Below are 13,829 nucleotides of genomic sequence, written 5' to 3'. Positions count from 1 at the left end.
TCTTTGGAGCTAGCTGTTAAACTGAGAAGTTTTTACTGAATATGTGTAAACTGATCTTTCAGAGCTTTATAACTTGGCCCAATTTGCATAGATTTTTCACAAGAACAGCAAAAGGCGCATTCCTGCCAAACTTCAAATTCCTGCTCTAAAGAATGGGGATGCTATAACTTCTTAGTGTTCAGAATTTTAACACTGCAAAATGTTTTTCCCTGTTCTGTTTGGTAATTGCTGAAGGATTTTGGCTGAAACTTTCCAAACTATTCAGCCTAAATGGTTGGTTTGGCCTTGCCTATAATTAAGGATATCTTTGGGACTCCTATATTAAACTTACCACAAGAGTCAATATTTGAAATCTTAAAATGTTAAACAAGCTGAGTGTGCATCTTCCATGCTACACATGTAGTTTTGTAAGAGATCTAGATCTAAGTAAACACAGTAGGTCCAAAGTGAATGCATCAACACTCTTTTATTATTATAACACTTTTTCAAATTATAAACTTCCCTATTTCTGCAACATTCTACTGGTAGTTAAGTTACATCTGTCAAGGTTTTTGTCCTTTCAGACATCAGAATCACTTTCTCAAGGGACCGAGACTTATACTTCATCTCAGCCACCTTATCAGACAAGCCCATGCATCTCTGAGCCAGTAATATCCAAAAAGATTGAAATTGCCCAGGTGAGTAACTGCTTTTCACATATGGTTACATCTCTGCTCATAAACTTTACTTGAACAGCTCAGTCAAAATTAACAATCTAAATCTGAGTGACTAGATGCTTCAGATATAAATTAGGTTTTCTGTTTTACTTAGTATGCTAAATACCTGGTCTCAATAGTGCATCTCAGAAAGCTGGAAGCCTTCCTTTTTGTTAACCCTCTGCTTAGAATCTTAAAATATCAGGGTTGGAAGGGACCTCAGGAGGTCATCTAGTCCAACCCCCTGCTCAAAGCAGGACCAATCCCCAACTAAATCATCCCAACCAGGGCTTTGTCAAGCCTGACCTTAAAAACTTCTAAGGAAGGAGATTCCACCACTTCCCTAGGTAACGCATTCCAGTGTTTCACTACCCTCCTAGTGAAAAAGCTTTTCCTAATATCCAACCTAAACCTCCACCACTGCAACTTGAGACCATTACTCCTCTAAGTGCAGGACTCTGCACTTGTCCTTGTTGAACCTAATCAGATTTCTTTTGGCCCAATCCTCTAATTTGTCTAGGTCCCTCTGTACCCTATCCCTACCTTCCAGTGTATCTACCACTCCTCCCAGTTTAGTGTCATCTGCAAACTTGCTGAGGGTGCAATCCACACCATCGTCCAGATCATTAATGAAGATATTGAACAAAGCTGGCCTGAGGACAGACCCTTGGGGGCACTCCACTTGGTACCAGCTGCCAACTAGACATGGAGCTATTGATCACTACCCGTTGAGCCTGACAATCTAGCCAGCCCTCTGTCCACCTTGTAGTCCATTCATCCAGCCCATACTTTAACTTACTGGCAAGAATACTGTGGGAGACAGTGTCAAAAGCTTTACTAAAGTCAAGGAACAACACGTCCACTGCTTTCCCCTCATCCACCGAGCCAGTTATCTCCTCATAGAAGGCAATTAGATTAGTCAGGCATGACTTGCCCTTGGTGAATCCATGTGGACTGTTCCTGATCACTTTCCTCTCCTCAAAGTGCTTCAGAATTGATTCCTTGAGGACCTGCTCCATGATTTTTCCAGGGACTGAGGTGAGGCTGACTGGCCTGTAGTTCCCAGGATCCTCTTTCTTCCCTTTTTTAAAGATGGGCACTACATTAGCCTTTTTCCAGTTGTCCGGGACCTTCCCCGATCACCGTGAGTTTTCAAAGATAATGGCCAATGGCTCTGCAATCACATCTGCCAACTCCTTTAGCACTTGGATGCAGCGCATCCGGTCCCATGGACTTGTGCTCATCCAGCTTTTCTAAATAGTCCCGAACCACTTCTTTCTCCACAGAGGGCTAGTCACCTCCTCCCCATGCTGTGCTGCCCAGTGCAGCAGTCTGGGAGCTGACCTTGTTCGTGAAGACAGAGGCAAAAAAAGCTTTGAGTACATTAGCTTTTTCCACATCCTCTGTCACTAGGTTGCCTCCCTCATTCAGTAAGGGGCCCCCACTTTCCTTGACTTTCTTCTTGTTGCTAACATACCTGAAGAAACCCTTCTTGTTACTCTTAACATCTCTTGCTAGCTGCAACTCCAGGTGTGATTTGGCCTTCCTGATTTCACTCCTGCATGCCCCAGCAATATTTTTATACTCTTCCCTGGTCATTTGTCCAATCTTCCACTTTTTGTAAGCTTTTTTGTGTTTAAGATCAGCAAGGATTTCACTGTTAAGTCAAGCTGGTCGCCTGCCATATTTACTATTCTTTCTACACATTGGGATGGTTTGTCCCTGTAACCTCAACAAGGATTCTTTAAAATACAGCCAGCTCTCCTGGACTCCTTTCCCCCTCATGTTGTTCTCCCAGGGGATCCTGCCCATCAGTTCCCTGAGGTGGTCAGTCTGCTTTTCTGAAGTCCAGGGTCTGTATGCTGCTGCTCTCCTTTCTTCCCTGTGTCAGGATCCTGAACTCGACCATCTCATGGTCACTGCCGCCCACATTCCCATCCACTTTTGCTTCCCCTACTAATTCTTCCCAGTTCATGAGCAGCAGGTCAAGAAGATCTCTGCTCCTAGTTGGTTCCTCCAGCTCTTGTACCAGGAAATTGTCCCCTACACTTTCCGAAAACTTCCTGGATTGTCTGTGCACCACTGCATTACTCTTCCAGCAGATATCAGGGTGATTGAAGTCTCCCATAATCAGGGCCTGCAATCTAGTAACTTCCGTTAGTTGCTGGAAGAAAGCCTCGTCCACCTCATCCCCCCCGGTCCGGTGGTCTATAGCAGACTCCCACTACGACATCCCCCTTGTTGCTCATGCGTCTAAACTTAATCCAGAGACACTCAAGTTTTTCTGCAGTTTCATACCAGAGCTCTGAGCAGTCATACTGCTCTCTTACATACAATGCAACTCCCCCACCTTTTCTGCCCTGCCTGTCCTTCCTGGAGCACACTGTGCAAGCCTCCTCAAATATCAAAAGGAAGGATGTAGCTAGATATAATTTATAGTTTATATCCATACATGACAGTACTCCAGTCATGTGAGTTATCCCACCAAGACTCTGTTCCAATCGCATCATAATTTCTTGACTGTGCCAGGACTTCCAGTTCTCCCTGCTTGTTTCCTAGCCTTTTTGCATTTGTGTATAGGCACTTGAGAACTTGTGGTTTGTCCTGCTCTCTTAATATGAGGCAGGAGCACTCCCCTTTCATGCTCTCCTGCTCATGCTTCCTCCCGGTATCCCATGTCCCCACTAACCTCAGGGCTTTGGTCTCCTTCTCCCAGTGAACCTAGTTTAAAGCCCTCCTCACTAGGTTAGCCAGCCTGCTAGCAAAGATGCTCTTCCCTCTCTGCCCATGTTGTAGTTTCCATAGGAAACTTAGGGTGAGTGTTAAATTAGTCTTTCCTATCTGCAGTGCTCTGATATGCTGCCAAAGCATTTTTCTGCACTGATTGCATCACTTCATTTTAGCATTGGAAGGGACAAGTGTGGAGGCTTAAGCAGCATTAATGTACTTGAACATAGGCATTGACTTGGTACTGAACTGACCAAGCAAACTGTTTCAGCACTACTGTACTGACCACTTTGGTAATCAAACATTGACCCTTTCTGGTGGGAAAGAGGTCACTATACTTATACTGTCTCTGGGATCAAGGAACTACTTTCTACATTTTGAGGCATACATAGATCTTTATACAATGGCAGGTACTTAATAATATCTTTCGCTTGTGGAAAAAGCTGTCTATGTCCATGTTTCAGAGTAGCAGCCGTGTTAGTCTGTATTCTCAAAAAGAAAAGGAGGACTTGTGGCACCTTAGAGACTAGCTCAAATAAATTGGTTAGTCTCTAAGGTGCCACAAGTCCTCCTTTTCTTTTTATGTTCATGTTGTAGTTTCCATAGGAAATTGATGATTGGTATGTTTACTAGTCCATGGACATTTTCACTTACTCAATAGGCTGTGATAGAAGTACTGATTGCTGAGGATGCACAGCAAGATTTGAAATTGTAAGCAAAAGCTATTCTGTTTGGCTGTGCCCAAATGTCAACCTGCAGAAACTGCTGACATTCAGCAATCTAGGCATTAGAACAAACTAACTTCTTGTGTTATTCCCTGATAACTATCACGTGACCTCATGTATTTTTGTTCCCTTCTCAGGCAACTATTCCCCTGCCAAGAGAGCCACAGTCACCGCTGCCTACTTCAAGCACCTCCATGTCACCAGTGTCACAGGGGCAAACCTTTCAGTCTCCTCCAGCAAGCAGCAGTTCTGTTAGCATAAATGCAGCTCCCTTTCAGGCAATGCAGACTGTAAGTGTATCTCTTGTAGAGGGTAAACAGGAAAGCATTCATGACAAGAATGCTTCCAAATTATTACTTCAGCCTTAAAACTATTAAATGCACCGTCCAGGTTTCAGCCCAAAACTTGATAGCTCATACTATAACTGAGGACCTCTCAATGACTGTCTAGTCATAAATTTTGGCTGCTCCTACCTTTCCTTCTGTGCTTCATTAGTAGGATATTTCCATGAGCTGAGAAGCTCTCTGCAGCCATTGTGTAGGTCAAAATCAAGCACTACAGCTCATTAACTATCAAATTTTATTTATAATAGGCCAGCAGTTGCAAGTGACTGAATTCCTAATTTGCTAATCTAATATGCTAATGAAATCTCAATTCCTGTTAAGACCCCTTGTTTGTAAACTTTTTCACAGTTGAGACCTGCTAAAAAGTAAATTGGCTCAGTCATGTTTAAAATACCAGTGGGGGTTGCTATGTAGCAAAATACTGGTGAGTCGCATCATACGCGCATTTAACTTGCGTGAATTCAACTACACGCACTCAACAAAAAAAAGAAAAATAACACAATACCTGTAAATAGTGCGGGCGATTCTGCCCACCATTCCACTCAATGAGCATATGCCCCAGAGTGAGCGTGGTATGGGAGATGTGAATCTGCTGTTCCCTCAGTCGGTCTCAGTTCCCACGTGCCTCTCATAGTGTGAGCATCTCGCCGCACTGAGTGTGATGCTAGTGTTTAAAGATACCGTATGTATTTTTCATACAACATGGTCCCTAAACACAAGCCAACTACTTCATCTGGTGCTCACCGAAGAAACAGCGATCTGTTTGAATGCGGGAGGAAGAACTGGCTATGTTGACTTGTTGAGAGATTGTATGTTGGTCTCCAACACAGCACTTAAATATGGCCGCAACAAAGCTAGCATTCATGCCATCAAGATTGGAGAGAGATTCGTCAAGCCATGGCATCAAGTGCTCCAATAACTGCTAAGGTGACGAGCCAGGTGTGTGATAAGACTGAAAAGGCATTAAACTTATGGTTGGAAGACATGAACCATAAATGTGAGCCTTTCTCGCAATGTGTTGCCATCAATAGGCAGTTAGCCTCTATGCGCTGTTCAAACCTCCCGCTGAAGAGGGACAGCCTTCTGATGAGAAGGAATTCAAAGCCAGCCAAGGTTGGCTTAACAGTTTTAGGAACTGCTTCAACCTCAAAAACATGCAGACCAGTGATCTGTCAAAGCTGAAGAACTGTTCTTTCAGTCACTCCGAGCCTTCGGCGGCACATCCTTCACTCGCTCCAGGCCTTCGGAGGCACTTCGGCAGTGGGTTCTTCAGGGCCGCCGAAGGCCTGGAGTGAGTGAAGGACCTGCCGCCGAAGGCTCGGAGTGCTGCCAGGTGTGTAAAAATTCACAGGGGAACCTCCCCAGTAGAGAGCTCAGGCAGGACAGTCCCATGGGCTGAAGTCTGGCCACCCCTTTAACAACCGGTTCTAAACCGGCTTCAAAATTTAACAACCAGTTTGTGCAAACTGGCTCCAGCTCACCACTGATGAAGTACTGGTGAAGCTGCATCTGCCAATGAAGAAGCAGCAAAAGCCTACCTTGAAGAATTAAAGAAAATCATAGTCCTTTTCTTCTATCTTCCAGAACAAGTTTTTAATGCTGATGAGACTGGCTCTTTTGGGGAAAAAAATGCCCAACCGCACTTATACTTTGAAATCAGAAAGACAAGCTCCTGGCTTCAAAGCAGCTAAAGACCATTTGATTGTTTTGTGGCAATGTGGCGGGGCATTTAATAAAGCTGGGCTTGCTCTACAGGGCTGCAAATCCCCGTTCCCTAAAAGGCAAGAACAAAAATCTCCTGCCTGTGTTCTGGCAATCAAACAAATAAAAAGGCTTGGGTGACGGCAGCATTATTTCTGGATTGGTTCCATAAGTGTTTTGTTTCTCGAGGTCAAGTGGTACCTCGAAGAGAAAGGACTTGACTTTAAAGTGTTGCTGATCATAGACAATGCTCCTGGCTGCCTTGCAGCACTCCGGTTTGTGCATACAAAGTCATCTGTCTGTTTCTCTCATCCCCCCATACCACCTCAATCTTCCAACCTCTCGACCAAGGTGTGATTCGCTGTTTCAAGGCCATGTACACGAGGCTTACGTTCTCATGGCTACGTAGCTCTATGGATGCTGATCCCAATCTTAATGTGATGGAGTGTGTACTTTACTTTATGGGCAATTTAGGGGATTTTCAAGGGTAACTTTGGCTATACGCTATTTTCACCTTATGCGCTGACTTTTACAACCTAACCCATGCATAAGGTTCGACTCCACTGTAAGGCATTGCTTTCAAATAATGGGGTTGGCATGTTCTCTACTAAGGTTAAAACCTAAATATTTGACCAACCCAGATAGTGGTTTTATAGTTCACTGAGCTATGTCCAGCCATGCCTAAAGTTTAAGGATTTGGCCCTGTTTTCAGATAACTCAGTCTAGTCTGACTGTTGCTGGGAAAGAGGTGTAACTAAACCATATGAAGGGAAGGAAAACTGGAGATGCCTGAAAGGCATGCTTCAAATGATTGTTCACATGGATTCCTTTCTTCATGGGCCTGAGATCACATTCTCTTGGCCAGCAGTTAGTTGGAGCTGTGTCCTAGATGCCCCTGTGGCATTCTATCCATGGGCATAAAGGGTGGAACAGGCCCAACTTCCTCAATTCCTTCTTACCAGCTACGGCAGTTATATAGAACCCCTGCCATTTTGTCATTCTGCTTCTCTGCATCATGCTAGTGGTGTTGTAGTAGTAGTAGTGTTAGCAGTGTTAGTTTCTTGCCCACTGGCAAAAAAAAACCCCTGAGATACTTTGAGGCTAGATGCTCTCTACCCTACAGAGGGTCTGTATAGCAGAGACAAAATCCTTGAAACAAAATTTGCCCCTTGTCTGAAGTTGACACTGCTTAATCCGATACCTATTATGCCTAGAAGATTAATGTATTCCTGGGTGACTTTTTTTCCATGTATCATGCCTTCCCTAAACAGATTCAGTGCTGGAGAGGCTTGCTTAAAATTGTTCCTGCTGGAGCACACTATGCAAGCCGCCTCAAATATCAAAAGGAAGGATGTAGCTAGATATAATTCCTTCCCTTCATCCCCATAGAGGATTCCCTATTGTATCTCAATCACATGCTTCCTGCTCCATCCTCCCTTTGGGTAGCAGAGTGGGAATTGACTAGGGATTCAGGGGAGGACTCAGTCAGCAGGCAACTACCTTGGGCTAACAGGAAAAAAAGGAGGACTTGTGGCACCTTAGAGATTAACCAATTTATTTGAGCATAAGCTTTCATGAGCTACAACTCACTTCATCGGATACATTTAGTGGAAAATACAGTGAGGAGATTTATATACACACACCATGAAAAAAATGTGTTATCATACACATTGTAAGGAGAGTGATCACTTAAGATGAGCTATTACCAGCAGGAGGGCGGGCCGGCGGGGGAGAAAACCTTTTGTAGTGATCAAGGTGGGCCATTGCCAGCAGTTAACAGGAACGTCTGAGGAGCAGTGGGGGGTTGGGGCGGGGAAATAAACACGGGGAAATAGTTTTACTTTGTGTAATGACCCATCCACTCCCAGTCTCTATTCAAGCCTAAATTAATTGTATCCAGTTTGCAAATTAATTCCAATTCAGCAGTCTCTCGTTGGAGTCTGTGTTTGAAGTCTTTTTGTTGTAATATTGAGACCTTTAGGTCTGTAATAGAGTGACCAGAGAGATTGAAGTGTTCTCCGACTGGTTTATAAATGTTATAATTATTGACATCTGATTTATGTCCATTTGTTCTTACGTAGAGACTGTCCAGTTTGACCAATGTACATGGCAGAGGGGCATTGCTGGCACATGTTGGGATATATCACATTGGTAGAAGTGCAGGTGAACGCGCCTCTGATAGAGTGGCTGATGTGATTCGGCCCTATGATGGTGTCCCCTGAATAGATATGTGGACACAGTTGGCAACAGGCTTTGTTGCAAGGATAGGTTCCTGGGTTAGTGGTTCTGTTGTGTGGTATGTGGTTGCTGGTGAATATTTGCTTCAGGCTGGGGGGCTGTCTATAGGCAAGGACTGGCTTGTCTCCTAAGATTTGTGAGAGTGATGGGTCGTCCTTCAGGCTAGGTTGTAGATCCTAGATGATGCGTTGGAGAGGTTTTAGTTGGGGGCTGAAGGTGATGGCTAGTGGCATTCTGTTATTTTCTTTGTTGGGCCTGTCCTGTAGTAGGTGACTTCTGGGTACTCTTCTGGCTCTGTCAATCTATTGCTTCACTTCAGCAGGTGGGTATTGTAGTTGTAAGAATGCTTGATAGAGATCTTGAAAGTGTTTCTCTGTTTGAGGGGTTGGAGCAAATGCGGTTGTATCACAGAGCTTGGCTGTAGACGATGGATCATGTGGTGTGGTGGTATACGTTGTCCCCAAATGTGAAATAGTTTATGGGTGAGGACAAAGTCACAAAGTTCAGCCACCAGGTTTGCCGTGACATTATCAGGGATACTGTTCCTGATGGCTTGTAGTCCATCTTTGTGTGGAATTTGGTGTAGAGGGCTTCTACATCCATAGTGGCCAGGATGGTGTTTTCAGGAAGATCACCGATGGATTGTCGTTTCCTCAGGAAGTCAGTGGTGTCTCGAAGATAGCTGGGAGTGCTGGTAGCTTAGGGCCTGAGGAGGGAGTCTCCATAGCCAGACAATCCTGCTGTCAGGGTGCCAATGCCTGAGATGATGGGGGGGGGGCCCAGGATTTCCAGGCTTATGGATCTTGGGTAGCAGATAGAATACCCCAGGTCGGGGTTCCAGGGGTCTCTGTGCGGATTTGTTCTTGTACTTTTTCAGGGAGCTTCTTGAGCAAATGGTGTAGTTTCTTTTGGTAACTCAGTGGGATCAGAGGGTAATGGCTTGTAGAAAGTGGTGTTGGAGAGCTGCGTAGCAGCCTCTTGTTCATGTTCCGACCTATTCATGATGACAGCACCTCCTTTATCAGCCTTTTTGATTATGATGTCAGAGTTGTTTCTGAGGCTGTGGATGGCATTGTGTTCTGCACGGCTAAGGTTATGGGGCAAGTGATGCTGCTTTTCCACAATTTCAGCCCGTGCACGTCGATGGAAGCACTCTATGTAGAAGTCCAATCTGTTTCGACGTTCAGGAGGAGTCCACCTAGAATCCTTTTTGTAGTGTTGGTAGGAAGGTCTCTGTGGATTAGTATGATGTTCAGAGGTGCGTTGGAAATATTCCTTGAGTCGGAGACGTCGAAAATAGGATTCTAGGTTACCACAGAACTGTATCATGTTCGTGGGGGTGGAGGGGCAGAAGGAGAGGCCCCGAGATAGCCCAGCAGAAGAATCTGTCCTAAGAGTATAGTTGGATGGATTGACAATATTGCTGGGTGGGTTAAGGGAACCATTGCTGTGGCCTCTTGTGGCATGTAGTAGTTTAGATAGTTTAGTGTCCTTTTTCTTTTGTAGAGAAGCAAAGTGTGTGTTGTAAATGGCTTGTCTAGTTTTTGTAAAGTCCAGCCATGAGGAAGTTTGTGTGGAAGATTTTTTTTATGAGAGTATCCAGTTTTGAGAGCTCATTCTTAATCTTTCCCTGTTTGCTGTAGCGGATGTTGATCAGGTGGTTCCGCAGTTTCTTTGAGAGTGTGTGGCACAAGCTGTCAGCATAGTCTGTGTGGTATGTAGATTGTAATGGATTTTTTATCTTCAGTCCTTTTGGTATGATGTCCATCTGTTTGCATTTGGAAAGGAAGTTGTCTGTCTGTATCTGTACAAGTTTTTTCATGAAGTTGATAGTGTGGCTGATTTGAGTGGAAATCTATCAGAGGCTCGTTCACCTGCACATCTACCAATGTGATATATGCCATCGTGTGCCAGCAATGTCCCTCTGCCGTGTACATTGGTCAAACTGGACAGTCTCTACGTAAAAGAATAAATGGACACAAATCAGATGTCAAGATTTATAACATTCATAAACCAGTCAGAGAACACTTCAATCTCTCTGGTCACTCGATTACAGACCTAGAGGTCTCAATATTACAACAAAAAGACTTCAAAAACTGACTCCGAGAGACTGCTGTATTGGAATTAATTTAGGCTTGAATAGAGACTGCGAGTGGATGGGTCATTACACAAAGTAAAACTATTTCCCCATGTTTATTCCCCCCCCCCCCACTGCTCCTGAGACGTTCCTGTTAACTGCTGGCAATGGCCCACCTTGATCATCACTACAAAAGGTTTTCTCCCCCCCCCGCCTTCCTGCTGATAATAGCTCATCTTAAGTGATCACTCTCCTTACAATGTGTATGATAACACCCATTTTTTTCATGGGGGTGTGTGTGTGTGTGTAAATCTCCTCACTGTATTTTCCACTGAATGCATCCGATGAAGTGAGCTGTAGCTCACGAAAGCTTATGCTCAAATCGGTTAGTCTCTAAGGTGCCAGTAGTACTTCTTTTCTTTTTGCGAATGCAGACTAACACGGCTGCTACTCTGAAACCAGAAAAAAAATCCCTCCTACTATCCTTATGTGCCCCATCCTAGTACTTACATTTGTATTAGCCCTGGATGCTCTGGAGTGTACAGCTGTATTCGTGCAAGCCTACATTTTCTGCCCTTTCCAGGGTTAGATCCCCCTCCTGGAAGAGGCAGTATAGCTTAGCTCAGCCCAGTCAGGTCAGTTAGTATATGCTCAGATTCTGGAAAGGCAAACAGAAGATCCTCCTAGCTTCTTTTTTCCCCTGTTTCCAGGGCTGTCCAAACTACTATTGAGGATCTTCCCTTTGAGGGTAAATTAGCTTTATTTTCAAAATGAATGAGGTCCTCCATTCCCTAAAGGACTCCAGGGTGACTGAATTTTTTTTTTGAACTGTGCATTCCAGCCCCAAGAAGGAAATAGTCTTCCTTCAGGCAGCATCCCCATGCCCATTACTATTGTGACCGCTTGCTTGGGTCACAGAAACCCCCTTTGGGACTGCCACCTGATGGGCCTAGACTACCTTTGAGTCAGTTTACCCTGCCAGCTTGGGACTTGGGCACCTTGCCTTGTTTGAGCCAGACACGCTTGCCTGCTGCAAACACAGATCCAAGTCAGAACCACGTCCTCCACAAGCTGCAGGCTTAACTGAAAACAGTATAAGAAGTGTTCCTGTCTCCAGCACTCAGATACCCAGCTCCCAGTGGGGTCCAAACCCCGAATCTGTTTTACCCTGTATAAAACTCATACAGGGTAAGCTCATAAATTGTTCGCCCTCCATAACGCTGATAGAGATGCACAGCTGTTTGGCCCCCCCGGTATTAATACTTTGGGTTAATAAGTAAAAAGGATTTTATTAAATACAAAAAGTAGGATTTAAGTGGTTCCAAGTAATAGAACAAAGTGAATTACCAAGCAAAATAAAATAAAACACACAAGTCTAAGCCTAATACAGTAGGAAGGTAAATGCAGGTAAATCTCACCCTCAGATGTTCCAATAAGCTTCTTTAACAGACTAGCCTCCTTCTAGTCTGGGTCCAGCAATCACTCACACCCCCGTAGTTACTGTCCTTTGTTCCAGTTTCTTTCAGGTATCCTTTGGGGTGGAGAGGCTATCTCTTGAGCGAGCTGAAGACAAAATGGGGGAGTTCCCAGGGGCTTAATACTCTCTTGTGGGTGGAGACCCCATCTCTCCTATTCAGAATCCGGCTACAAGATGGAGTTTTGGAATCACATGGGCAAGTCACTTGTCCATGCATGACTTGGTTCTTTACAGGCTGAGCCACATTGCTAGGGAAGCTCGGATATGGATTGGCATCTCTCAAAGTTCATTGACTGGGCACTTACTGAGAATAGTCTTTTCTCAAGAAGCTGACCAAATGCTGCACTGAGGCTATTTAAAATCAAACAAGTACATAGGCAATATTCCTAACTTCAAATACAAAAATGATACATGCATACAAATAGGATGAAAATATGCAGTAGATCATAACCTTTGCAGAGATGTTACATGGCATATCTAGCATAAAACATATTCCAGTTATTTCATATTTACACTCATAAGCATATTTCTATAAAGCATTATGGGGTGCAACATCACAACTATTATCAGTCTCGGGACTTCAGAGCCACTGAGAGAAGCATGAGAGCCATAAACACTTTGTGCAGCCTGAATTTTAGTGCTGAAGATAATGACTCATCCATGAGATGGGTTTAGATTTCACATTGCTTTATCCTCATGAGCTAGTGGTTGGTTTCTGGTGGCTGGGAATCTCTGCCATCCTAACATCTTGTGGAATTATAGGTAATCTATAAAAGAGAAATAATGGCCTTGCTGCTTTCCCCTGGATTATTATTATTTTATTATTATACCTTATTGGCCAATAGTTGTTTTTTATTTCTTATACTCTGTCCCAGCCCAAAAGAATTTCAAATTGCATAATCTCAGTATAGTGACAGACCTTCATATAGATGGCAGAGTAGTTTGCTTTCTAATACAGACTGCCTGGCTTGCCTTTAACCATTCAAGCGGTCTCCCACATTTCATAGTATATTTGTCACTGTACCATAGGATAGATGGCTACCTTAGTATGTGATTTGCAGTTAAAATAGAAGCTGAAGTGCTTGCCGGTTGGGTACAATTTTGAATTTTTTGTCTCACTGAAGATGATAAAGGTCCTTGTAGTGCCCAGCCACTTTACAAGACACTGGTAATGTTTTCACTACTAGTATTGCTAAAGGTCAAATAAATCTTCCTTTTGAGATTCTGAACTTGTCCATGCATCATTCTTTTGGGAATGTTTTAAGCATTTTTAGGACTGACACTAAGCATCAAACAGCTTGTGTTCTGGCAGCTATTCAGAAAAGGACAGCCTCAGAAGAGAACTGCCTCTGCTTGGTTAGTATATATGTGTAGTAAAAATGAAAGCAGAAAAGCTGCGTGCATGTGGTTAGCTGCCAAGAACCTGTTTCTCAACTGAAAATTGTCTAACTCAGGTGGTGATGGGAATCCCAGTAGTGAGACTATTCACTGAGGTTGTAGTATATCTCTGGATCAGGATTTGGGTTTCAGTGAGTTTAGTAAAAGCAGGCTATTGCCAGCAATAACTAAACATTATAGTAGGAACTTTAAAAGGTTAATGTGTGGTGGTTGGAAAAAGGTGAGGGGTCAGGGCAGGGAGCTTGGGTAAGGCACTGGACTAGGGCTTGGAGATCTGAGCTGAAGTCAAGGCTCTGACAGACTGTGACCTGGTGATAGAGGGCTAGTCACTGTGCCTCCAGTCCCTGTATCTAAAATAGGGTTAACTCCCACATTTAGTCTAAATAGACATTCTTCAGGGCATGAACTCTAACCTACTAGGGGACATGTAGAGGGTGTAGCACAATT

The 13,829-nt window shown here is 43.9% G+C and overlaps 1 protein-coding gene across 8 annotated transcripts in view; it reads left to right on the top strand.

The window, feature by feature from the left end:
- The window catches only part of CAPRIN2 (caprin family member 2), a 73,920-nt gene that overhangs the window by 50,502 nt on the left and 9,589 nt on the right, over positions 1-13,829 (top strand). For all 8 annotated transcript variants that reach the window (XM_084627601.1, XM_084627604.1, XM_084627605.1 and 5 more), the window contains 2 exons: positions 564-677; positions 4,285-4,437. In XM_084627601.1, the coding sequence (XP_084483727.1) occupies positions 564-677; positions 4,285-4,437 (267 nt within the window). The remainder of the gene's footprint in view (positions 1-563; positions 678-4,284; positions 4,438-13,829) is intronic.

The sequence above is a fragment of the Lepidochelys olivacea genome (genome assembly GCF_965140295.1).
Source record: "Lepidochelys olivacea isolate rLepOli2 genome assembly, chromosome: 1".
Classification (NCBI taxonomy): Eukaryota; Metazoa; Chordata; order Testudines; family Cheloniidae; genus Lepidochelys; species Lepidochelys olivacea.
The sequence above is the reverse complement of the archived record's forward strand: the minus strand, read 5'-3'. Positions and strand labels throughout refer to the sequence as shown.